The sequence below is a fragment of the Galeopterus variegatus genome, unplaced genomic scaffold (genome assembly GCF_000696425.1).
Source record: "Galeopterus variegatus unplaced genomic scaffold, G_variegatus-3.0.2 Scaffold415, whole genome shotgun sequence".
NCBI classification, from domain to species: Eukaryota; Metazoa; Chordata; class Mammalia; order Dermoptera; family Cynocephalidae; genus Galeopterus; species Galeopterus variegatus.
The window spans coordinates 1-24,495 of NW_007726526.1; the positions used below are offsets into that span (position 1 = coordinate 1).

General features: G+C 41.4%; 1 protein-coding gene across 1 annotated transcript in view; it reads right to left on the bottom strand.

Annotated features, from left to right (window-relative positions):
- Positions 1 to 14,417: 14,417 nt before the first annotated feature.
- The window catches only part of KBTBD12 (kelch repeat and BTB (POZ) domain containing 12), a gene marked incomplete at its 3' end in the record, with an annotated part of 38,968 nt that continues 28,890 nt past the window's right edge, over positions 14,418 to 24,495 (bottom strand). Inside the window, exon 4 of the mRNA XM_008568490.1 lies at positions 14,418 to 14,615. Within this exon, the coding sequence (XP_008566712.1) occupies positions 14,418 to 14,615 (198 nt within the window). The remainder of the gene's footprint in view (positions 14,616 to 24,495) is intronic.

Sequence of the window (24,495 nt, forward strand, 5' to 3'; positions counted from 1 at the left end):
ATAATCATATACATTGTATATTGACAAAATAAAAATTAAAAAAAAAAAAATGTCACTTTTGTAAAAAGGCAAAAAAAAAAAAAAAAAAAGTGTGTAGAAATGTTCCAGATTTAAGAAAACTAAAGAGATGTATCAACAAAATGTAATACCTGATCCTAGACTGGTATAGACAGGAAAAAATGCTATAAAAAGGACGTCATTAGGCCAATTTACAAAATTAGATTACTAAAGGTAGAGTAAATAAAAGCATGGAATCAACATCAAAATTCCTGAAACTGTTAGCTATCTGTGGTGTGTAAGAGAATGTTCTGATTCTACACACTGAGTATTTAGGCGTCAAGGGCATGGTGTAGGCAACTTACATATGGTCAGAACAAAATCATGTATGTCTGTATGTATAGGTGTATGCACACGCACAGCCAGATAGATTAAGTGGATGGGCAAATGTTAAACAATGCACACGAGGCAAAATGTTAACCATGGGTGAATCTGGGTATTCATTATACCATTTTCATTTTTGCAACTTTTCTGTAAATTTGAAATTATTTCAAATAAGAATTTAAACAAGAACAAAGTTCCCTTAAATACTATTCTCTCACTGCCACTGTGATATCTCACTCTCAATGCCAGGCTTCTTCTGCTGCCCGAAATCCAGTCAATAGCGGACTTTGTTAGCCTTTCCCAGTTTGCTAGAGACTGGAGAGAAAATTCTATCCCAGGCTAACAGATCACTGTTGATTGTTCAAATTTGCAAACACTTATGAAACGTATAAAACTGTGAGGGTGTACAGATCTGTGTCAGCTCATCACAGAGCACTGAGTCTGAGCTCCTAATCATGGATGCATTCTAGGAACAGGATGCAAAACCAATGATCACATGATAAGAAGATGCCGGTGCAAGCTGAGAATGCCATTCTGCCAACACCACCCCACCCCACCCCTGCAAGCTGAATCTGTCTTTGCTGGCTCCTACAGCATTCCTGGTGTGCAATAAACCTTTGTTTAAAGGTGGGTGGTTAGATGGCGCAGAAGAGATTGTCAGAAACATCAGCTGACAGATCAGATGTTGGCCATATCTCCTCTGTGATCTCAGTTCCAGAACATGCTGACTACATCCATCTGCTGCTCTTTGCTTGAGGACAATCTTTCAGCTCAAGTGGAGCAAATCGGGAATGCTGAGATGTTCCTTTGAGGAAGGATACCTCAGATTCCTCACACTTTGAGCAGGACAACCCTGGGCACTGTCTCCTAGAGTTTTCCAGGTGGGACTGAGCCCCAGTGGCCCACAGTGGTAACCTGATAGTACTCCCTTACTGGGCCCTTTCCTTTCCTTCCTGGAAGCATCTCCCAAAACACTATTTGCACTTGAATCCTTGTTCCAGGGTCTGCTTCTGGGGGAACCCAAACTAAGACAGATGATTATTTTTATTCTTTGGAAACAATTAAAAATGGAGGCAAATGATATGGAAGGGAAGGGTCAGATGAGATGGAACAGGGGACCTGCCCTTAGCAATCAGGTCATGAACAAATGCAGGGAGCCACAGGATTTCAGGGTGGCATTTTAGCTTCTCACTTTGTAGTGACAGGAGGTTGCTAGCCACTGAAGACATTACCTTCCCGATAGTCCTTACACGAACCAGTCCACAGCCACTGCTCTGGTGTCTAGGGAGAACAGTGTCGAAAGGCCTTCTCACTTTGTAGTGACAGGAGGTTGCTAGCCACTGAAGACATTACCTTCCCGATAATCCTTACACGAACCAGTCCACAGCCACTGCTCTGGTGTCTAGGGAGAACAGTGTCGAAAGGCCAGAGTGACAGCGCAGGATAAAATGGACAGCTGTTGAGCCCTCTCGCCTGGCTCCAGGGTGCCCTGAGAGGAACAGGGATGGAAGAGATCTAAAGGAAGGCATGGGGCAGACCAGGGACAGGAAGCAGTAGAAGCAGAGGGGCGGTGCCTCCCTTAGTAGGAGCTTAGAACCCGCCACTGTTCCTCTTTTGCCTTCAGGGCAGGAGGCTGAGCTAGATTCCGGAAATTGTTCCCAGGTGTTCTGATATAATTACTCCCTCTACTTACTACTAAGCATGCTTTTAGTTTTATTGTATCGATGCTTGTTCTGTAAATTGGCTCCATTCATTTTGGAAGTAGAAGTGGTACATATGTTATATACAGTGTATGCATACACTGGTGTATGGTATATATTGCATGGTTTATGTGAGGTTGAGAATGAAAGTCATAGCTCTCCTCCAGGATGTCACAATTTCTCCAGGAAGGACCAAAATACCAAAGGTAAAGCAAACAATTTCAATCGCACTATGTTTCTCTTTGTAGTCAATAGTCCTAAGGTAAATAGAGTTGACAGTGTAGTAGCCAACACAGCTAGTGGCCACCAAAGCTTTGTACCTTTCTCAATTTTTAATTTTGAGAAATTTCAAACAAACAGAAAAGGTGAAAGAATAGTACAATGAATACTGGTGTATTTTGCATCCAGATTCAATAGCAGTTAATATTTTGCCATATTTTCTTTACCACCCCCGATATATACACATATACACACGCTTTTTTGTGAAACCCTTAAAAACTAGTTGTAGGCCTGACACTTCACTCCTAAATACTTAGTGTGCTTCTTCTAAGAATAAAGATATTCCTTTACATAGTCACAAAACCATTATCACACTTAAGAAAAATAACATTAACTCTATAACATTAAGTAATATCCTGTCCATATTCTAATTTCCCCGATTGTCCCCAAAATGTCTAATAGAGCTGTTATTTTCAAACCAGAATCTAATAAAAGTTGATAATTATATTTGGGATATCCCCCATCTTGGGTTTTTTCTCATGATGTTTTTTTTTTTTTTTAAGAGGCTGGGCCAATTTTCTTGTAGAATGTTCCATGTTCTGAATTTATCTCTTTATTTCCTCATAAGGTCATACACCTTGTTCCTCTTTTACTTCCTATTAACTAGAAGTAAAGTGTAGAAGTTTGATTAGACACAAATTAAGCATTTTGGTGGTGGTGGGAGCAAGAAGACTTCATACTGTACCATACAGGAAGTAAATACTGTAAAATTATCCCATTATTAATAATGATTATTTGGTTACAATGGTGATCATCCATCTTCTCTGCTGTGGAAGTGTGTGTTTTTCTTGTTGCAACTAGTGTGTGATGTATTGAGTAATACTTTGGTATTATGTAAATATCCTGTTCTTCATAACCTTTCAACCAATGCTTTTAGCATTCATTGATGATTTTTGCATAAACCAATTATTACATTAGGGGTTAAAAAATGATCTTATCTATCCCTCTATCATTTCTTCTACATTTATTAGCTGGCATTTTCTTTTTTTTTTTTTTTTTTTTTTTTTTTTTTTTTTTTTTTTTTTACCAGCTGGCTGATACAGGGATCGAACCCTGGACCTTGGTGTTATCAGCACTACGTTCTAACCAACTGAGCTAACCAACCAGCCCCAATTAGTTCTTTATTTAATGTGTTCCAATTATAGTCCATTATGATTTTTGGTGTTTAAATTATTCTAAATTTGACAAGGACTGCCCTTTTAGGCTGGCTTCTGTGTTTCGATATGATGATCTCCTAAAGTCTTTGACAATTTACTTGCTTTCTGGTGTAACAGGATGTCCTGAGCTGGCCTTGTGGTTTCTGTGCTCCAAACCTGGAATCAGGTGTTTTTCTAAGAAGCATTGATACAGTCTAAGCAGCTGTCTGAGTCCCTTATCCCACTAACAACTTCCTTATTTTGCCATCAGTTAGCTCCTTCAGGGCTGGAACTGAACATATTTGTGTCAGTATCTCTGGGCTTGTTACCTAGTAGGCATTTAATAAATATTTGTTGAGTGAATGAAAACCAACAAACATCAGCTAGGGCAGAGGTTCTCAACCTGATTGCATGTTAGAATTGGAAGACTTTAAAAAAAATATTGATGCCCAGGCCCCATACACAAATATTCTGATTTAATTTATCTGGTATGGAGAGAGTTTAGCCTACCAGTTAAAAATATAGACTTTGGGGCTAGACTATCTAGGTTTAAGTCCCAAGTTCAATTTACCCTCTGTATGACTTCTTTAGGTGGCTTTAGTTTCTATTTTATGGCAGTTGAGGAACTGCCATAAAATAAGAGTAATAATAGTATCTACCTTGTAAGCTGTTGTGAGATTCAAACGAATTAACACACACAAGGTTCTTAGAGCAGGCCTGGCACAGAGTCAACGCCAGGTAACTATTAGCTCTCAATTTTATTCCACATTTGTTAGTGAGAGAATACATTTTTGAAATACTTCCCAATGCATCTCCTCTTTCTGATAATTCAGATTTGTCCTCTGTAGCCTTTGCACCACTAAGACTGGGCCACGATGCCATTCTAGAGAAGACAGAGGAGGTGATTTGAAGGAAGTTCTTGCTGGACAGATAGGGGAGGCAGAGAGCCTCTCCAGTCCTGGGTGAAGGAGGGAAAGATTTGGAGAGGATGGTATATTAGTCTGTTTCGGTTACTTACAACAAAATACTTGAAACTGGGTGATTTTTAAAGAAAACGAAATTCATTGCTTAGAGTTTCTGAGGCTGGGGACATAATTCAATCCACTACAGATGAGAACTAAAGTGGAAATGTTGCCTGGGTCCTGTAGAAGGTAGCCAAGGACGATGGTGAAAATGGCTCAGATGTGTTGGAAGCAGAAGGGAGGCAATTCCCCGTTCCAGAGCCTGGGCCCACTTGGGTACCTGGTGTGAAGTTGAAATGGAGATACTGCAGGCCTCCCTGTGCCCTCAGCCTGCTCACAGAGTTCCCCTATCATCCCGGAGGGAGGAAAGAGTAGCTGCAGACTGCAAGTAAGTGTGTGTGCCAAAGAGGTGCTGCAGCAGGGGTGAGGGGTCCTGCACTAGAGAGTCAGGGGAAGCAGACTGAAACCAGAGCCTGGAAGGAAGATGCAGACGAGTCTGAAAGAGCCAGCAGCTGGAGCAAGAGCCAAAGCTGGAACTTTGTCAGCAGAGAGCTGGCTGAGCCCTCTGGGAGCCGCCCCTCTTCCTGGGATGTAGAAGAATCCTGGGGCACCCTTGAGCTAGAAAATATGGGAGGGTGGGTCTTTGGTATTCAGTCCACCATGGATATCACCAAGACGCCCACTGTCCAGGCCTACATGGTCCCCTGAAAGGCAGGATTTCTGTGTGTCAAGCATGGGCACAGGAATCTTTTCCAAGTTCCTAAGGCCACAGTGTTGTCATCTTTTGATGTTCTTATAGCAGGGCATAGATTCTTGCCACTAGGTGTCATCTGCCACCACTGTCTTCTCTCTTTGTGTCAGGAAATCTAACTGTCTCAGGAATTGGCCATTTCTGCCTCTTCCACTCCAAGCACTCTCCCCATGGGCAATTCAGCTTAATTCTCCTGATGAGTGTGGAACACAAAAGCTGATTACTTTGTGGGGAGAGAAGGGGAAGAGCTCTGAATTTTTTCCTTTAACAACAGCTTTATTGAAGTATTATTCATATATCATAAAATTCACCTTTTAAAAGTGTATAATTCAGTGGTTTTCAGTGTATTAACAAAGTGTGTGACCATCACCACTATCTAATTTCAGAACATTTTTATCACCTCCGACGTAAACCTGGCACCCATTAGCAGTCACTTCCCATTCGTCCTTCTCCCAGTCTCTGACAACCACATATCCACTTCCTGTCTCTAGGCACTTTCCTTTTCTGGACATTTTATGTAAGTGGAACCACATGATGTGGTCTTTTGCGATTGCCTTCTTTCACTTAGCATGATGTTTCCCAGGTTCATTTATGCTGTAGCATGTTAGTACTTCATTCCTTTTTCTTGCCTATAATTTTCTATTGTATAAATATACCATACTTTACTTATTCATTTATCAGTTGATGGACACTTGGGTTGTTTCCACTTTTTGGCTGTTATGAATATTACTGCTATGAACATTCATGGTCAAGTTTTTGTGCAAACATGTTTCCAATTTTCTTTGGTACATACCTAGGAGTAGAATTGCTGGGTCATATGGAAATTCTATGTTTAAACTTTTGAGGAACTGCCAGACTTTTTTCCACAGCAGCTCCACCACTTTATAGTCTCACCAGCAGTGTATGAAGTTTCTGATTTCTCTAATCCTTGTCAACACTTATTATTGTCTGTCTCTTTGATTATAGTCATCCTAGTGGGTATGAAGTGTTATCTCATTATGGTTTTGATTTGCATTACTTTAATGGCTAATGGTGTTGAATACCATTTGTTTATGTTATGTTTAGGTCATTTGTTTATGTTCATTGGAGAAATGTCTATTCAGGTCCTTTGTCAATTAAAAAAATAGGTATTTGTCTTCTTATTGTTGAGTTGTAAGATTTCTTTATATATTCTAGATACAAATTTCTTACTCAATGTAATTTGCATATATTTTCTCTCATCCTGTGGGTTGTCTTTTCATCTTCTTGATGGTTCCCTTTGAAGTACACAAGGTTAAAATTTTTTAAAATTTATTTTATTTATTGAATCAAAATCGATTATCCATTTTTGGGGTTGGGGTTGAACATTGAGATATGTTGATTAAATCATATACTAGCATATATATTGTTACAAATCATAATTATTCTTTATGCCCCTTGTCCAACCTCTCCCCTTCCCCCAGTACCTCCCCCTCCCCCCTCTAATTGCCCTAGATTTCTTCTCTCCTTCTGAAAGAATAATGGTACTTTGTTAACTTGTTGCCTAGATGATCTATCCAATGCTGAGAGATGTGATCAGGTCCCCCAATATTATCATACAGCAGATGCAGCTTCTGTCACTCTGAAATGGGTTTTGTGGAAAGAGACATCTTCTTTTCTTTGTCTCTGCTGGTGACTCTTCTCGTTGAATGCACTCCAGTGGCTGGTGGACCATCTGTGTGGTGGCTGTGACATCAGGCCACTTTTGCAGCAGCCATGGTTATTGTGGTGGCTGTGGTGGGCCACCCACGTGGGGCTGCTGTTTTTGGCATGCTTCTTGGCACTGGCGGTATGCCTGGTTGTGGGGTATGTTTGGTCCCATTCTCCGTGCCTCTGGTCCTGGGCAGGCCCCAAGGCGCTGGCGCCATGTGTCTGGTTGTGGGAGAGGAGTCTAGTCCCATTCTCCATGTCCCGGGTCCCTGGGTGGGCCCCAAGGTACTGGCGCAGTGTGTCTGGTTGCGGAAGGAGGGTCCGGTCCCCTTCTCCATGCCTCGGGTACCCAGATGGGCCCCAAGGTGCTGGCATGGTGTCCCTGGTTGTGGGAGAGAGGTCCAGTCCCCTTCTCTTTGCTTCGGGTCCCTGGGTGGGCCCCGAGGTACTGGTGTGGTGTGCCTTGTTGTGGGAGGAGGGTCTGGTTCCTGGCTCCATGCCTCGGTTCACTGGATGGAACCCAAGGTGCTGGCTTGATGTGCCTGGTTGTGGGAGGGTGGTGTGGTCCCTGACTCCATACCCCGGGTCCCTGCGTGGGCCCCAAGGCACTGGTTCAGTGTGCCTGGTTGTGGGAGGGTGGTCTGGTCCCCTTCTCCATGCCCTGGGTCCCTGGGCAGGGCCCAAGGTGCTGGCACGGTGTGCCTGGTTGTGGGAGAGATGTCCAGTCCCCTTCTCCATGCCTCAGGTCCCCAGGCAGGCCCTGAGGCACTGGTGCAGTGTGCCTGGTTGTGGGAGAGAGGTCCAGTCCCCTTCTCTATGCCCTGGGTCCCCAGGTGGGCTCTGAGGTGCTGGCATGTTGTGCCTGGTTGTGGGAGGGAAAAGGTTTAAATTTTGATGGGCAATTTATTTTTGTGTGTGTGTTCTTTAGGTATATATAAGAAACCATTGTCTAATTCACAATCACAAGAATTTATGCCTATTTTTTTCTAAGAGTTTTATAGTTTTAGTTCTTATGTTTAGTTTTTTGATCCATTTTGAGTTTGTTTTTATACATGGTGTGAGGTAGAGGTCCAACTTCATTCTTTTAAATGGTGGTGATATCCAATTATTCCTGTACCACTTGTAAAAAGGATCCTTTCCCCATTGAATTGTCATGGTAGCCATGTTGAAAATCAATTGACCATACATAGGAGGAATTATTTCTGAAATCCCAAGTCTATTCTGCTAATCTATATGTCTATTACTATGCCAGTACCACATAGACTTGATTACTATAGCTTTGAAGTAAGTTTTGAAATTAGGAAGTACGAGTTTTCCAAATTTGTTCTTCTTTTACAAGATTATTTCAGCTATTATGGGTCTCTTGCATTTCCATATAAGTTTTAGAATCAGCTTGTCAGTTGTATGCAATGTCTTACAGTTTGTTTAGATTTCCAGTTTCCTTCAATGATGTTTTGTGGTTTTCAGTGTACAAGTCCTACACTTTTTTGTTAAATTTATTCCTAAGTATTTTATTCACTTTGATGCTATTGTAAATGGAATTATTTTCTTAACTACATTTCATTTTTGAATTGTTCATTGCAAGTGTATAAAAATACAATTGTTTTTTGTATATTGATCTTGTGTCTTGCAACCCTTCTGAATTTATTAGCTCTCATAACTTTTTTTGTAATTCTTTAAGATTTTCTAAATAAAAGTTCATATCATATGCAATTACTTATTGTTTTCCAATCTGGATGCCTTTTGTTTCTTTTTCTTTCCTAATTGCTCTGATTAGAACCTCTAGTAAAATACTGAATAGAAGTGGAAAGAGTAGACATTTTTGTCTTCCTCCTGATTTTAGAGGGAAAGCCTTCAGTCTTTCACTATTAAGTATGATGTTAGCTGTAGATTTTTCATAGGTGCCATTTATCAGTTTGAAGAAGTTACCCTCTATTTTGAGTGTAATTTTATAACGAAAGGGTGTTGGATTCTGCAAATCCTTTTTCTGTATCTATTGAGATGATCATCTTGTTTTTGTCCTTTATTCTACTGATATGATGTACTATGTTGATTAATTTTCAAATGGTGAACCAACCTTGAATTTCTGGGATAAATCCTTCTTGGTCGTAGTGTATAATTTTTTCTATATGCTGCTGGATTCAGTTTGCTGGTATTTTGTTGAGGATTTTTGCATCTATATTCATAAAGGATATTGACCTGTAGTTTTCTAGCAATGACTGTCTAATTTTGGCATTAGGATAATATTGGCCTCATAGAGTGAGTTGAGAAGTGTTCCCTCTTCTATATTTTGTAAGAGTTTGTGACAAATTGGTATTATGAACTCTGACCTTCCTGAAACACAATGCTGGCTTTCTCATCCTGTGTTGGAGTTGGACAGCAGAAACTCCTGGTGAATCCCAGGACTCTCTCAAGAACTGTGAAGGCTCTGGGATTTTATAAGTTAGCTTGTCACAGTTTCATGGATGCTGATAGAAGACATGAGACTCCTAGGTCAGAGATGAAGGACAGTGTCACTCATAGCAACAGTAGCAGCTTTTTTATGTATCAGCAATTTTTATGCCAGTTATGTGAGCCTCTGTTCCCACAGGGCAACATGAAGAGTCCCAGCAAAAACCTGTACCATAAGTGGGTCGCATTAATCGAGAGAAACCCTGAGCTTAGGGAACCTGATCTCATATAATGGCCAGTAAGCATGCCTGCCCTTTGCTGTGGAGCGAGGTACTATTTCTATCTTACAAGGCTGTCTGCTATACAAAGATGCTTGAAAAGATAATACAGAACAAAGGCAGTCAGTGCCTCTACTCATAAGACATGCAGAAACACATGAGACTCAAGGAGAATTGTCTCCCAACCAACTCACCTGTTAATATTTTCTTTAATATTCTCCTTGTTATTCTTGTACTATATGTATATATTTCAAATTTGGTTTTTGTTTTACCAGTTACACATTTACATAATTTAAATAGTCAAATAGCTTTAAAAGTCTTATTCCTTGAAAACAGTTGTCCCCTGCTCAACTCCCCAGTTGCTGCATTTCTTCCCACTCTGATTCTTCTGGCATCTACCACTATATCTAGAAATAACAATTTCTGTATTACTGTCATGTCTTAATTTCCCAGATGAAGGCATTAACTGTTGACTTCCACTGAGGAAAATGTGGATTTAGCTTTCTCTCACATCCCCACCATCTCTGCCTACTTTCTGTTTCCCTATTTCTCCAGTACAGTTATGGCATAGTTTTGGTTAGCTCAATATTTAGTATTTTCATTATTATGACATTTTTATTATAAATGCTATTCACAGATGAGCTGTGTGGCAAAACTTTGCTCTCCTACACAACTTACTATCTTCTCTGAAGTTGTCTTATTTTTGTTAGTTTTCATTGCTCTTTTCCAAATGTACATCAGTTTTCTCTTCTTCAAGATATCTCCCCCAGAGCTCCCTGACCAGGTCCTTTCTGTACTGGATGCTCTTTAGGCCTGCTGTGCAGCTGTTGTTCTTGGATCCTCCTTCATTACCCTCCCAGGAATTTCCTTTTATCTCTATTACATTTAATCCTGGACTTCCTGGATCCCTTGCCTACTCTTTGTTGGTTTATACCTTCATTTTTGGTGAAGCATATCCTGATAAAAGGGCACACAGGAGAAAAATTTTTTGAGACATGGCATGTCTGAAATTGTGCCCTCACACTAAATTAATAGGTCAGCAAGTATAGAAGTGTAGGTGGAAAATAATTTCCCCATAGAATTTGTGAAGGCATTTTCTTCATTTTTTTCTAGCTTCCAGCTCAGAAGTCTGATTCTTGGAACTTTGTATAAAACTATTTTTTTCCTCTCTAGAAACTTTTAGAACACTTTATTTGTCCTCAATATTCTGTAATGTCACAACACTGTGCTTTATTTGGGGTCTGTGTTCACCTATTTCCCTGGGCATTCAGTGTATCTTTTCAATCTGGTGACTTAAACTCTGGGAAATTTTCATGTAAGATTAATTCCCCTCTATTTCCTCTGTTCTCTTTTGCCAGACCCTATTATACAAATGTTGGACCTCCTGGATGTGACTTCTCTTTCTCTCATTTTCCATCTACAGTCATGTAGATGACTTAACGACAGGGATACATTCTGAGAAATGTGTCATTAGGTAGTTTTGACATTGTGTGAACATCATAGATTGTCCTTACATAAACCTAGATGGTATAGCCTACTACGCACTTAGGCTATATGGTACAGCCATTATAATCTTATGGGACCGTCATATATGAGGTTGGTCATTGATAGAAATGACATTATGTGGCCCACAACTGTAACTGCTTTCTGATATGCTTTCTAAGAAGTTTCCTCCAGTGTATATACCCTCCAAATTTTCCACTGTAGATGTATTTCTGCTAGAATATTTTTAATTTTCCAGAAAACTTTTAAATATCCCTTTCCTATTCTATCAATGCAGTATTTTCTCTTATCTCTCTGAGGATACTTCTCCTGGCATGGGCTCTGTTTCCTCCAATCTGCTTTTCTTTATTTATTTGTTCTGACTTGTCTTTCATATACATACTTTCCTCAAATATCTGGTGATCCTTAGCTGTGGGATACCATAGAATATTCTTCTGTGAGATTTTCTACAGGGTGATCTGGCTTTGCTTTTGGAGCTGATCAGATCACTAAAGAAGAAACTTCCAATCTCTTGCTTTGAGGGTATGGCTGTCCACATTCTGGGAGCCAGGGAAGAAAACTGGGGATCTCAATATTCAGTATGCAATCTTTCACTTAATTCCCCTGTTTTTAGTATGGATGCCTGACCTCAACTCCTGTCCTTAATCTCAGCCTTTGTTGGGGCAAAGGAAGGTCTTTATTTTACTGTAGAGAGTAGGGCAGGAGATTAAGGTCTTCTTGTCTTTCACCTAATCTTCATGTTTTCAGTGTTATCTTCATTTCCTCTTCCAGAGTTACCTGTTGTTGCCAAATATTGAGATTATCTTGGGTTCTGTGGTACAAATTAGGGTGTTTGTTTTTTGCTTTTCCTGTTGACAGTTTAGTATTAAACTTTCTCAGGTATAGTTATGTAACTGTAGCTTTTCCATTAAAATTTATTCCCTGCTTAGATTGCTTTTTCTTTCAGTAAAATTCCAGAACTAACCTTTCATTTATTTCTTCCTATCTGCCTTTTGAGATAATGTCTCTGGGGCAGAAGTCACGAGTTGTGCTCCTGGAGGTGTTTTTCAGGATCACTGGAATTAGCTTAGCCTAACACAAACCAAGTTGAGCCCACAGAACTCTACTGAGCCTGCATGAATACCTGATGGTGGGTTTTTTGATGTTAGAGGGCCAAAACCTCCACCTCCAGATCCTGTTAACAACACCATTTTTTTTTCCTTTTTGTCTTTTTTCGTGACCGGCAACGGGATCGCAACCCTCGGTGTTGCGCCCGCACCTCACTCAGCCAGTGAGTGGCCGGTCTGTATGTGGGATCCGAACCCTCGGCGGGAGCGCCGCCACACTCCCAAGCAGCGCACTGTAGCAGTGCGCCACCGGGCCAGCCCAACAACACCATTTTCTGAACATGCAGAGGCATACAGATGGCTTGTGCCTGTGCAGATCCCTGAAGAACTCCCTCAAACTCTTTAACCAATCATGATCTCCCATGTCCTTATAAATATACCTTCTTTCCTGCTGTGGATTAGACAGATTTGAGATAAAATCTCCTGTCTTCTCACTTGGCCACCTTGCGAATAAAACTTTTTCTCTTCTGCAAAGACTGGTGATTTGGTATTTGACTTTCTGTTGTGTGCGGGAAAATGAGCTCCATTCAGTTTGGTAATGGTGAGTTATTACTTAATCTGCTTTTCAGTTTCCAAAATCTTGTTGCTATTGTCCTTTCTCTCCTTTTCTTTGTCTGACAGTGTTTATTCCATTTACTTTAATTTTAGTGGGGCTTGGAGAGAGAATAGAGGTGTTTAACCCACTATTTTAACCAAAACCAAATTACTGTATTTATTACGTATTTGTATTTCCCATCAACTGTTGAACATCTCAAGATTGTATACCAAATGCTTGTTCATGATATGTTTCAATAAATTTTTATTGAATTGACAAGATATATTAAAAAGATTAATTTATTGACTGTTTTTTCTCAATATATAAATGGAACAAACCTGTGTTACACAAGGAGAGAAAATTCAGTGTCTGTTTTCAGGTCCGATGATGAGCTCTCTAGATCATATTGGGCATGCTATCATACAATTGTTCTACTTGCATAAAATCCCAGTGACAATTCATCCAGCTAATCCCAGAAAATCTACCATCTTAGAACCAAATAATTAAAATGGGCTTTGAGCACTCATACAGCAAATCCATTTCCCTCCAGCTGAAAGAGAGGTTGGCTCACTGTATGAATTTATTATATATGTTTGAAAAACTGGAGGACATCAATTCTCTAACTCAATATTATACAAAGAAAGATAAAGAAACAAGACAAAACAAAATGCTTCTAGTCCTTATACAAGAATTACCACCCATCCCTCAGGAGGGCCTGAGGCCATGCCCTTGTATTCTCTGCCCTTCTTTTCTGGTCAAGAGAAAGCCTATGGCTAGAGGATTGAGAGGAGTGCATGTGGTCACAGCTGGAGGAGAGCCTGCTGGATTCGTGAGCCCAGCACCTGCGCTCTCCCTCCCGACTCCTCATATCCCTTCTTACATTCATGCCTTGAACAAAGGGTACTTATTAGGCCTCCTTGCCATGCCAGGTTTCTTGCTACTATGATAGGTTACAACCTTTACCCAAGCATGGCATCTGATGTATAAAGTAAAATTTTTGACAGTGAGATTACAACTCAACAGTTACTCATTTTTACTCTAACTGTATTCTGCCTTATTTACTGAGGCAACTAATCAAACTTTGGAGACATCTGCCTACTAGATTTATGCATATTTTAAAATCTCCCTGATATTAAAAATTATGACTCCATACCATGGAATGCAATGATGGTACAATTAGATACATGGAAACTAAGCTCAGTAATAAAAATATGTGTTAGGTATTGCTTTAGAAATACTTTCAAGCAATTTATTTCAAGTGGTAAGAGTGGGGTAAGAGTAAGAGAGTTTTCTAAGACTTGATCAATAAAGTCAGAGATAAAACCCAGCACTTCTGGGCATTACTCCACTTCTACCAGTTCTTCCCATTTTTACATCTCTCCTTTACTTTAGTCCTACTGTCAGGCATCAGTCTACCTTTCCCATGTCTCTTCTCTTCATATTCAACCACTATGTATGGAGTGTCTGCTCTGTGCCAGATACATTATAAACCAGATCCTGCTGAATTCTTACAGCAGCCTGTGGAGGTAGTAGCTCCCTTTTGAAGAGGTGAGAGCCCAGGTCCAGAGGTCTGGGGAGTTGCTCAGGGTCACTGAACCCTACAAGCCAGGCTCTGCCAGTGCTTGCACTGCTTTCAGGGGCACTCACTCACTGGTGATCGTGTTAGTGAAAGGAGGTAAAAATCAACACCAAAGAAGGTTAAAAACCGTTTAAAACTGGGCCAATACCTGCACCATGGAATCCCCCGCAGACATACAGTTTCCCATCCACTGCTCCTGCATTGGTAGAATTGGTTCGAAGTGAGAGCAGTGGACTTGGCATGGGTGGGCCCTCTCGCCAGAAGTCCCCATCTGGGTTGTAGATTTCTACCACATCAAGGCATTTTCGAACCTGGCCCGTGTCTCGACCTACACAGCCAATGCCGCCTAGAGAATAATACACAGAAACAAGGTGATCAAGAACTCAAACTCCATTGTAGGCAGCATCACTCCCTGTGCGGTTGGTATCAGGTTTACAGGCCTTTCACTTTTTCTTGCCTGGTGCTACCTTTAAGAGAACTTCTAAGCAATAGTGATGTCTACTATGTTTTCCATAGCCAAATTTTATGTCATTTTTATTCATAGATCTCCCTCTTTTTGTGCTTATGCATGAGACTGATTCAACTGCAGGCTTTGTATTTCTTTTTTTTTTTTAAAAAAAAGATGACCAGCAAGGGGATCTTAACCCTCAACTTAGTGTTGTTAGCACCACGCCCTCCCAAGTGAGCTAACTGGCCATCCCTATATAGGGATCCGAACCCGTGGCTTGGTGTTATCAGCACCACGGTCTCCCAAGTGAGCCACGGGCTGGCCCCAGGCCTTGTATTTCTAGGTACCCAATACTGGTTCACACAGTGGGCATCGCTTTACAGTAAGAATTTCAGGTTTGAATGTGGGGGTAACCTGACTCTGACATCTGCCTTGCTGCTGAACATTAGCAATGATTTTGCTGATCTGGCTAACTGGGGATGTGTCATTTCCAGCCCTCATCATTGCAAGCTAGTTTCTCCCTCTCTTACTAAGTTGCACAAATCTTTCCTAAAGAGAAAAGGGCTATTCCTTAGTAAATTTCAAAGGCAGGTCCTAAACCCAAATACCCTGTGCATCCTCCACTTTTGCATGATATAGTGCATTCAACAGATATTAAGTGCCTACTATATGCAAGGCCGTGTGCTTAGTTATGATAAGGAGTTTAGAAAAACGAATAAGGCTTGTTTCCTGCTCTTAAGGAATTAACGGGGTGGAAGGGGCCATGTACGCAAATACACAGAATATAGGACATCATGACAGATATCTTAAAAGAGACAGAAATTAGATTCAGAAGTCCAGAGACTGTAACAAGTAACAGAAATAACATTTACATAATCATGACATTAAGTACAACCTGTCACAGGAAAAGCAATTGTGTAAAAAATAAGAAACTCAAGTTTGAAGGTGATCATTTTCATTCCCTCCCAAGTCCCACAATAAAAGGTCATAAAGATCAGGGCTGTATTCTCTGACCTGAAGGATGGCTCCTGAGACTGAGGTGAATTCCCCAAAGGAGGGACACTCCTATATTTGCAGACACTGTTGTCATCAGTGACCTCATTCCATCCAGACCCCTGCCTGATCCGCACGACCAATCGAAAGACTGCAAAGTACTGGCCTCGGCTAAACCAGCTGTCTTTCACACAGAGAGGGTCCTAGAAATCATCACACAGGTTACTGGTATTGGGATATGTTGTTTACAGCAACACTGAAACCAAAGCTAAGAACTGACTGGCCTCGGCTAAACCAGCTGTCTTTCACACAGAGAGGGTCCTAGAAATCATCGCACAGGTTACTGGTATTGGGATATGTTGTTTACAGCAACACTGAAACCAAAGCTAAGAACTGCTTTGATCGCATGGCTTTTACAGGATGTATCACTTACTGAGAGATTAATCAGATCCTGCCTTGTGGCATTTCTTCCTTCACTGCTGTTAACACCCTTTGCCCATCTTTGCATTAGTCAGGTGGTATTTCCATCATCCTGTTTTCCTATCTTGCTCACCAAACTGAGGTCTTCAGTCCTGCATCCCAGTACCTAGCACAGTGCCCGACACGCTGTGTGTCTGAAACAAACGAATGAATGAGAACCTTAACTTCCATACACTTTCCCTGTCCGTCCAAATGAGTGCACTGTGAACTCACTGACAGCGAATGCCACTGTTCATGCACCTTATGTTTCACAGGGCCTGCCATACAGTACTCAGTGAATCCAAGACTGATGGGGACAGCTCATTTTCACCACGGTGGGAGCTCATGTCAGGCATGAAAAGTGATGAGCAAGGACTTTGGAGGAAAAGTCTTTATTTTCTCTTTGCTGATGGAGTCTGGCCTGTTTCCTATCGCAGTCTGAATCCAGGGGCAGAGGCTATAAACTCAGGAAGCTCTTAGCTGCTTTCTCTCTTATCCAGCTGGATAAATAATTTAGCCCATTACAGTGCCAAGTCTGAGCTGCAGCATTTCCAAGGAGGGGAGGCACTGGCCTGGGTTAACTGCACAGCTCTGCTGTTCAATGTGGCACTGTGGCAGCGAGAGGTTTCATAGCCTGACAAAAAAGTGAAATTTCCTATTTGTGGGGCAAGAAGGCCTCAAACATAGGATTTATCTATAGCCACTGAATCCAGCAACCACCCATTAGGTAAGAATAAGATGATGTAGTTGTCTGTTTCTGTTAAGTGCAGGAGAGATGTTATTAAGCTGGTTTGTAATGCAACCACTTGGGAAGACTAGTTAAGTGGAAGCACACAGGTTCAATGCAAGTCACTGGGAGTCAGGCTGGGGAACGTTGAGCAACCAGAATCCTAAATCTAGCTCAGGAGTTTCACATAAAAGCCCCTTAGAAAAGCTTCCCCAGCATAATGCATATAATGAATGGGTATTATTCTCTTGATTTTTGGAATAATTAGAGTGCTTGTCATTTTTGTTGCTCTGTTACCAAGTGTATTTAACTGTAATGCTCAGTCCTTACTCCACAAAACTAACCTTTTGAATATGTATCCTTTCTATTTGGTTGGCAGACAGTTCACAGGCTCTACTCCAGGGGTGACATGGGCTTACAGGGTGCTCTGTCTTTTTTTCTGACCATTAATACCCAAATACATTCTGTCTCACTTGGATGTAATTCCACCATCAAGTACACTCCATTAGCAGCAGACTTAATGAGCTTAAAGAGAAGGTGAATCTTGATTAGATAAATAATCAAATAAAAGCATGATCTTATTAATAAGTCAGCACCAGCACTACAAGAGAAATCTTTTGATGAGAGAAATCCTAGGGCAGGATCAGTACATCTGTAGAATTTCAATGAGTACCTCCATATCTTAAATTTACACAAACCTCAGAGCCTGACTTCTTTATTAAAAAACAAACAAATAAACAGAAATTATCTTTGCAAGTAAGACCCAAATGGACCTCAAAGCAAAACGTGTAACTAGGGTGTTTTGCGGGGGGGGAGGCGTGGAGAAAATTATAGAAGAGGACAATGCCTCCTTCTCTTCTTTTTCATTTCTACAAAGATAAAGATGCCCTCTTCTTGTGTTCAGGTATTATAGATTCTTTCTCTTGTTGGGGTGTGGGTCCCCTTCCTCCCACACAAAGCCTGGCAGGGAGCTGGCTGAGGGCAGAGGGGGAGTGGTACTTCTCTGACATTCTCCAAGGTGCCCTTGAATACAGTGGTGCTGGCTCCTGAGGCTCTTCGGCCTGCAGGGTTGCCTCAAGGGGGCAGACTTATTCTGTTCTCCCCTGGAAAACCCCAGATAGAAGGGGGATTTTGTAATAGTTCTGACAAGCTTTCAGAATTGCTTGCTTTGCTATACCAGCCTTAGGGAATGTGTGTGTGTACTTACTGCTGTAGGTACCCACGTGTCATAGAAAAAGCACGTGGACTTTTGGAAACAGACAGACCCTGGTTTATATCCCTGTGTCACCGCTGCTAGCTGGACAGAGTTGGTCAATTTAATTTTGCTAAGCCTCAATTTTCCCATCTGGAAATTAAAGATAATAATGCCAATTTCATAAATTGTTGCAAAGACTAAATTATTAGATAACCATGCAAAGGAAGAGAAGGATAAGGAGGAGCTCACATTCATTGTATACCTATTCACAAGTACCACCACAGGAACTTTATTTCATATATTTATTTTCATGTGCTGCATGTAAGCACAATGGCTTGCATGCAGTAGATGCTCACATGTCAATCTCTGTTCTCTTTCATGTTCTAGGATGTTGCATAAGAATCCAGTGTTTGCTGGTGTTGCTGAAATCTTCCATTTGATTACTCTTAAGTTAGTTATTTGTTATGTCTATAACTGATGCCTTACTAACTGTAAGGTCAACTCACCTTTAAAAGTTTCTTCTGAGGTTGGATAAAGAGAATCAGAAGCTTAAGGGGCTGGGAAATAAGGAGAGCCTCCTCTCGGCCTCCAGGGAAAGGGAAGAGCTCCGGACACAGCTGAGTAACTCATAGAGCTGTCAGGTGGACATCGTTAAAGACAAAGGATTTACGATCTGTAGATTTCTAGAAGCAAAACTGTCCCACATATCTGAGTGGATGGGTTACTGTTGGGAAAATATAGGAGAATGGTCAGGACCCCTCAGATGTTCAGAATCTTGCCGAGTATTTGATGCAAATTGGCATGTGTGCCCAGGTGTTCCTTGGTTATTGTCTAATGCAATTGTGCATGTGCACCCACGTGTACTGGGCTGACTTAAGTAAAAAGGACGAGTGGCTGTGATCCACGCTGTCCCCCTGTCCCCAGGGGGCCACATGGAGGCCACTACTGCTGCTGGAGGCTGTTGATGTAAGCTGTTATTGCCACTGTCCCTGGGATGCCCTGACAGGCTGCCACTGCTGCCACTGGACCTGTAAGCTGCTGCTACCATTGCTGAGGACTGAGCTCATGTCGTCTGCCAATGGCTCCTGGGATCTTTCCCAGTTACCTAGCGTGGACCTGCGTGTGAGGGTCTGTATGCCCTAGCCCTAGCTTTACAGCTACTTTCTGACTCACATATCAAATATAATCTATTCACTGCTGATATAATGTTTGTGACAGTTTGTTTCATTGTCACACGAGTTGTTGGCTCTCTGACTTTTTTCCATCCTCATTTTAGAATTCCAGATTTGGAGCCTACAACCCTAGAAAACATGAATCTGGCTTCTTGCCACTTTCTTAAGTCTAACACAGGGGTCTCTTGGGTATTTTCAGCAAGCCTGCCTGCTTTGTCACCAAATTCTGGATAATGTTAGGGAGTGCCAATCCATAGCATGTCCTGGGCTCACAGAACATGGGTTGACAGTCCCTATACACACTATAGCCATTCCCTTCACCTGCTAACTCTTCACTGTCCTTTGCTAGCTTTTTTTCTCGCCAGGCTAAGGAAGCACAATCATCTCTCTGCATTTTGTCTGCTACCCCAAACGGATTTCCGTGAAAACCAACCAAAGGGCTGAAAGGGAAGACCGAGATCCATTTGTCAGAGTGCGACTTTGCTTGATTGTGGAGGGAAAGTAAAATGTTTTGCCTTACAACTTCCAAGAGGAAGTGTAAATAGTTGAGTAGAAAGTTCTGGAGCTGAGCCCTGCATGTCAAATAAGTTGCAATTACAAGATGTTGCCCCATCTGATCCTGAGTGACCCCTGGGCTATGTCTCTCAGTACTGGGCCTCAGCGGATTTCTAGTCGAGTCTGGGCCTTTCAAACCCTGGACCTCTCTTTTCCTGTGTCTTCTGAAGGAAATGGTTAATGAACTTCTGTGGACAGCACCCAAGGACGTGTTCACTTGGTGAACTCGCAAACGAGTTAGCCAAGGAATGTCAAGGATTGCAAACAATCCTTGGCAACGCTTGAAGTCGTGAGAACACTTTCTTGGGATGTTCCCAGGAGACACAATATAGATAACCAAGTGCCTCAGAAGGGAGGTAACGGCCTTCTGCTCTTGAAAATAGTATAGCAGAATTTATGCATTAATGCTTATCTTGCATGCACTAGCTTGCTAAATGTAATAAAAGCTGTAACAGCGGCTGGGTCGGTGCTATTTGCCTGAGAGAGCAGTAGCCCTCCGCTCTTCACCTGCATCTCGTCTGCTGCGTCTTCTTTCACGTCTCCGATCATTTTAATCAACAGTCTTCCCCAGCTTGTCCTGCAGGGGTCCCAGCAGGCCCGAAGCCTGAGCCCACAGGAGACAGCAAAGTGGGGAGAGCTTGAACACAGTGTGTAGGAGCAAGCTTAGCAATGTCCTGTAGATGTCACAACAGGACAGAGACCACAGCCCAGACAGATGATGTCCCATTGTCTCCCTTATCTCAGGTGTCACCCAGTTCTGTGGACTGTGCCACCTCAACACCTCTCCTGTCTATGCCTTCTCCTAAGGGCATACAGAGCTCTGATGGCCTAGCCCGGCTAGCTCTTTCCTTCTCCTCGCCCCCCTCACCCCCTTAGGCTCCAGGCACATGCAACAGCTCCCCACACAGGTGAGGCTGTTTATCTCCAGGGCTTTGCTTAGGCTGATCTGTCGAGAATGGCCTCTCCTCTCTTTCTCCTCAACTCGACGAACTCCTGCTCCTTTTTTAAGGCTCAGCTCAACAGCCTCACTCTCACAGTCTTTCATGTCTCCACACAGAATCAGCCATTCCCTTCTTTGGGCTTCCTTTGTCCTCTGAACAGAAATCAAGATTCCTGTAAAAGTACTGGCATATTGCACTTATCTATCTCTATGTCTGTCTTTCTCCCTATTAGATTAGACTGTAAGTCCCTCAAGGGTAGAATAACATCTAATTGACATCTGTATACCCAACACTTTCTATGCTGGGCACAGATGGTCAAGAAAAAACGAACTGAATGTTCCTCACCCTCACCCTCACCCCAGGTGTCTATTGTTCTTACACCTTTTTTTTCCGGTCAGAACAGAAAGCAGTGATTGGCTTTCCAGTGGCAAGTCCTGAGTCCAAAGAGCTAAAAACTCACTGCCTGGGCGATTATAAAAGTCACCTTCTTAAGGAATCTGAGCCCAGACATTGAGAAACTGTTGGTATGAGTCTACCGCAGGCTCGTCCTTTTCCGCAGGTTTGCTGCCTAAGGGATCATTAACCTCTCTTCACGTGGCTAGAACTACCTAACAGGACACAGGCCGAGGTCCACTAATATGTCAGTGAAGCAGCCCTGCAAAGAACTATTAATCAAATACATTCTGCAGTTTTTTTTTTTAAAGATGACTGATAAGGGGATCTTTACCCTTGACTTGGTGTTACCAGCACCTGTGAAGCGGCCCTGCAAAGAACTATTAATCAAATACATTCTGCAGTTTTTTTTTTTTAAAGATGACTGATAAGGGGATCTTTACCCTTGACTTGGTGTTACCAGCACCACACTCTCCCAAGTGAGCCACGGGCTGGCCCCCCAAATATATTCTGCAGTTAAAAGTGTAAGAGACACAAAATACAGGCCCTTGAAGGCAAGGCATACATCTTTACATTCTGAGCTGCCAAGCATAATGTATCTCTTCTAAAGGATACTTGACAGTATTTGTTAAAAGAATATTAAAGAAAAAGGATCATAAGTCTTTGGCATATTTATCTTATGTCTAAATAAGTAAAATGATTTACAGAAATAATTTGTGCTCATTTTCATACTTAACCCCAGAACTGGTAGAGGAAAGAAGTGATAAGAAACTGATTACAAATATCAATTAGAATAAACTAATTGAAGAAAGATGATACATTTTACTCAAAATGACAAGTTTTTTTGATAATTAATGTTTTCCTCTTTATAGCATAAAATTTTCCATTTAAGTCTTTATGGTGTTAAAAATATGTATTATATCCTTGTCAAGCTAGGGCTAGGGCTCACAGACCCTTCAAGCCCATTGTACATACTGGGTCACAAACCCTTTATACGCAGATCCATGAGCTAGGTAATAGGAAAAATCCTGGGAGCTGTGGGTAAAAAATTAATAGGCTTCATTCAGAGCTAAGAGCAGCTGCCTTAGCGGCCTCCTGGAGTGTCCCGAGAAGCCCTGTGTATCAGAGCCTTTAGTCCTTTATAGTTAGGTCCATAACCCAGGACACCTGGATGCCCATACACAATTACATTAGATAGTAACCAAGGAACACCTGGGCACACGTGGATTTTTACAGCAAATACTTGGCAAGATTCTGAACATCTAAGGGGCCCTGACCATTTTCCTATATTTTCCCTACAATCCTTCTCTGCCTTAATGAATTGAAGACATCAAATATAATTTAAGACTTTCTTAAGGATTCAGGAGTAGCAGTAGGATCTATTCTCATGATAGCCATAGATACAGATGGTTCTACACTGTAATTTGCATGAAGACATACCTGAGATTTGCTTTCTTGAACAAATCCTTGCTATTGAGATGGTTTGTTTTAGCAATTTACCTCTTTTTTATAAAAACAAAGCGCCAAATGTGTAGTTGCACAACCCTTTTAACATTATGCCTTCTTGCAAACACACACAACTAAACCAGAGGCCGAGGCAGCATTCTCCCAAGATATTTCTCATCTATCCTCCATAACATTATCAGCACTGTTCATCAGGGTTTTCACATTGTAAAAGCTTCCAAACATTCTCTAATTTCAGAATAAAAAATATTTAAAACTTCTAGTTAATTAAAGCAATTTGAAAGTAGGATACCCACTTCATGTATGTACTAGTTGTCATGGAATAACAAGTTCATGTTTGTTGGTGTTTCTTTTTCTTTTCTTTTTGCCCATAAGACACTCAGAGGCTGCTGGGAGGTCAAAGACTAATATGAAACCATGTCTAATACAGCATTCTAATTACATACTGATTGAATAAAGTGCAATTTCTAATTCATTGTCACAATGAAATGTGGAATGCTGACTCTCTGTGGACTTTTAGGATATCGGTGATAAAAATTATTACAGTTAAGCTGAAATTTGGGAGGCACAGGCAAACTTTGGTCTTTTAGAGTACTAATTTCTGAGTTTCCCCATTAAGGGTGCTGGATAATAAAGGTTTAAAACCCTTCATGTGCTTGACTGGAAATACATTTTATGGATACTCTTAGCAAAAACAGTGAGCCACTCACTCTAGTTCAAAGCCTCTTCAGCTGTTGAATCTCTAAACCCAAGTTTTTCTCTGCACAAGAAGGCACTGGGAATATCCTGTCTGACTTCTCTGGCCATGGTAAGTATGTGTCTCCCCTTGTTCCACAGGAGCTTAAGAAATGTGTCATTTAAGCCCAGAACACTCTTGCAATTAGATCGCAGCATACCTGACAGCCTGCTTTAACTTAGTGCCAGGATACTTTGACCAAACAACCTTATTCAGCTTCCTAGAAGACTCAAGTGCACAGTGAAGCTGTCGAGGGGAAGAGACATAGTCTTATTCACCCCATGACTCTTCTAAAAGCCAGCCCAGGGACCGGCTTACGTAACACATGCTTAGTAAATATCTGAGCATGTGATACTTTCATTAACATACCACCACCATGTCACTTTCCTCACCATATCTGTGTTTCCCAAAGTGTAGTCCTCTCATTATTAACATCAGAATTGCCTGGATTCAGATTCCTATGTCCAACTTCAGACCGACTAACTCAGAATTTGCCAAGGGTGAGAGGCAGGAATCTACCATTTAAATAAGCAACCTAGGTAATTTGAAGAACACGGATTTTAAAAAATTGTTTAGAATTTTATCAAAAGAAAGAAAAAGGCAAAATCTTACCACAATAAAACTTGGTCTTCTCATCTCATAAAATAATTCACCAGTAAAGTGATCTTTGAAATGCATCTATATAATAACACAAACCTTTTATGTAACTTTTCCCTTCATTACTCTTTAATGGCACTCAAGCTGAGACTCAGGCTTAGATGATGCTGTTATGTTTTCATTAAGCCAATGAGGCACAAAATGGCTTTCTGGAGAAAACAACATTGATGGTTTGGGACATTAGCTGTGTGGGAAGACTTAACATTAGCTCTCTCCCTAGACAGGGAAATGAAAAGTCCCCATTTAAAAAAATTATCCACAAGGCCTGTAACTCTGATGATTTCTGTGGCATTTCATGTGATAGAAGAATAGGATAGGCTACAGAGAGAGAAAATTCACTTCAGTAAGCAAATATTTGCCAAGCATCTATTGCATAAAGTCAGCCTGGGCTGCTTTTAGAAGAGACACAGAGTTGAGTAAGGCGAGGTGTCTTCTCCAGGCAGCCTGCCTATGACGTGGTGAGGGCAATGACCGGCAGAGCAGCGT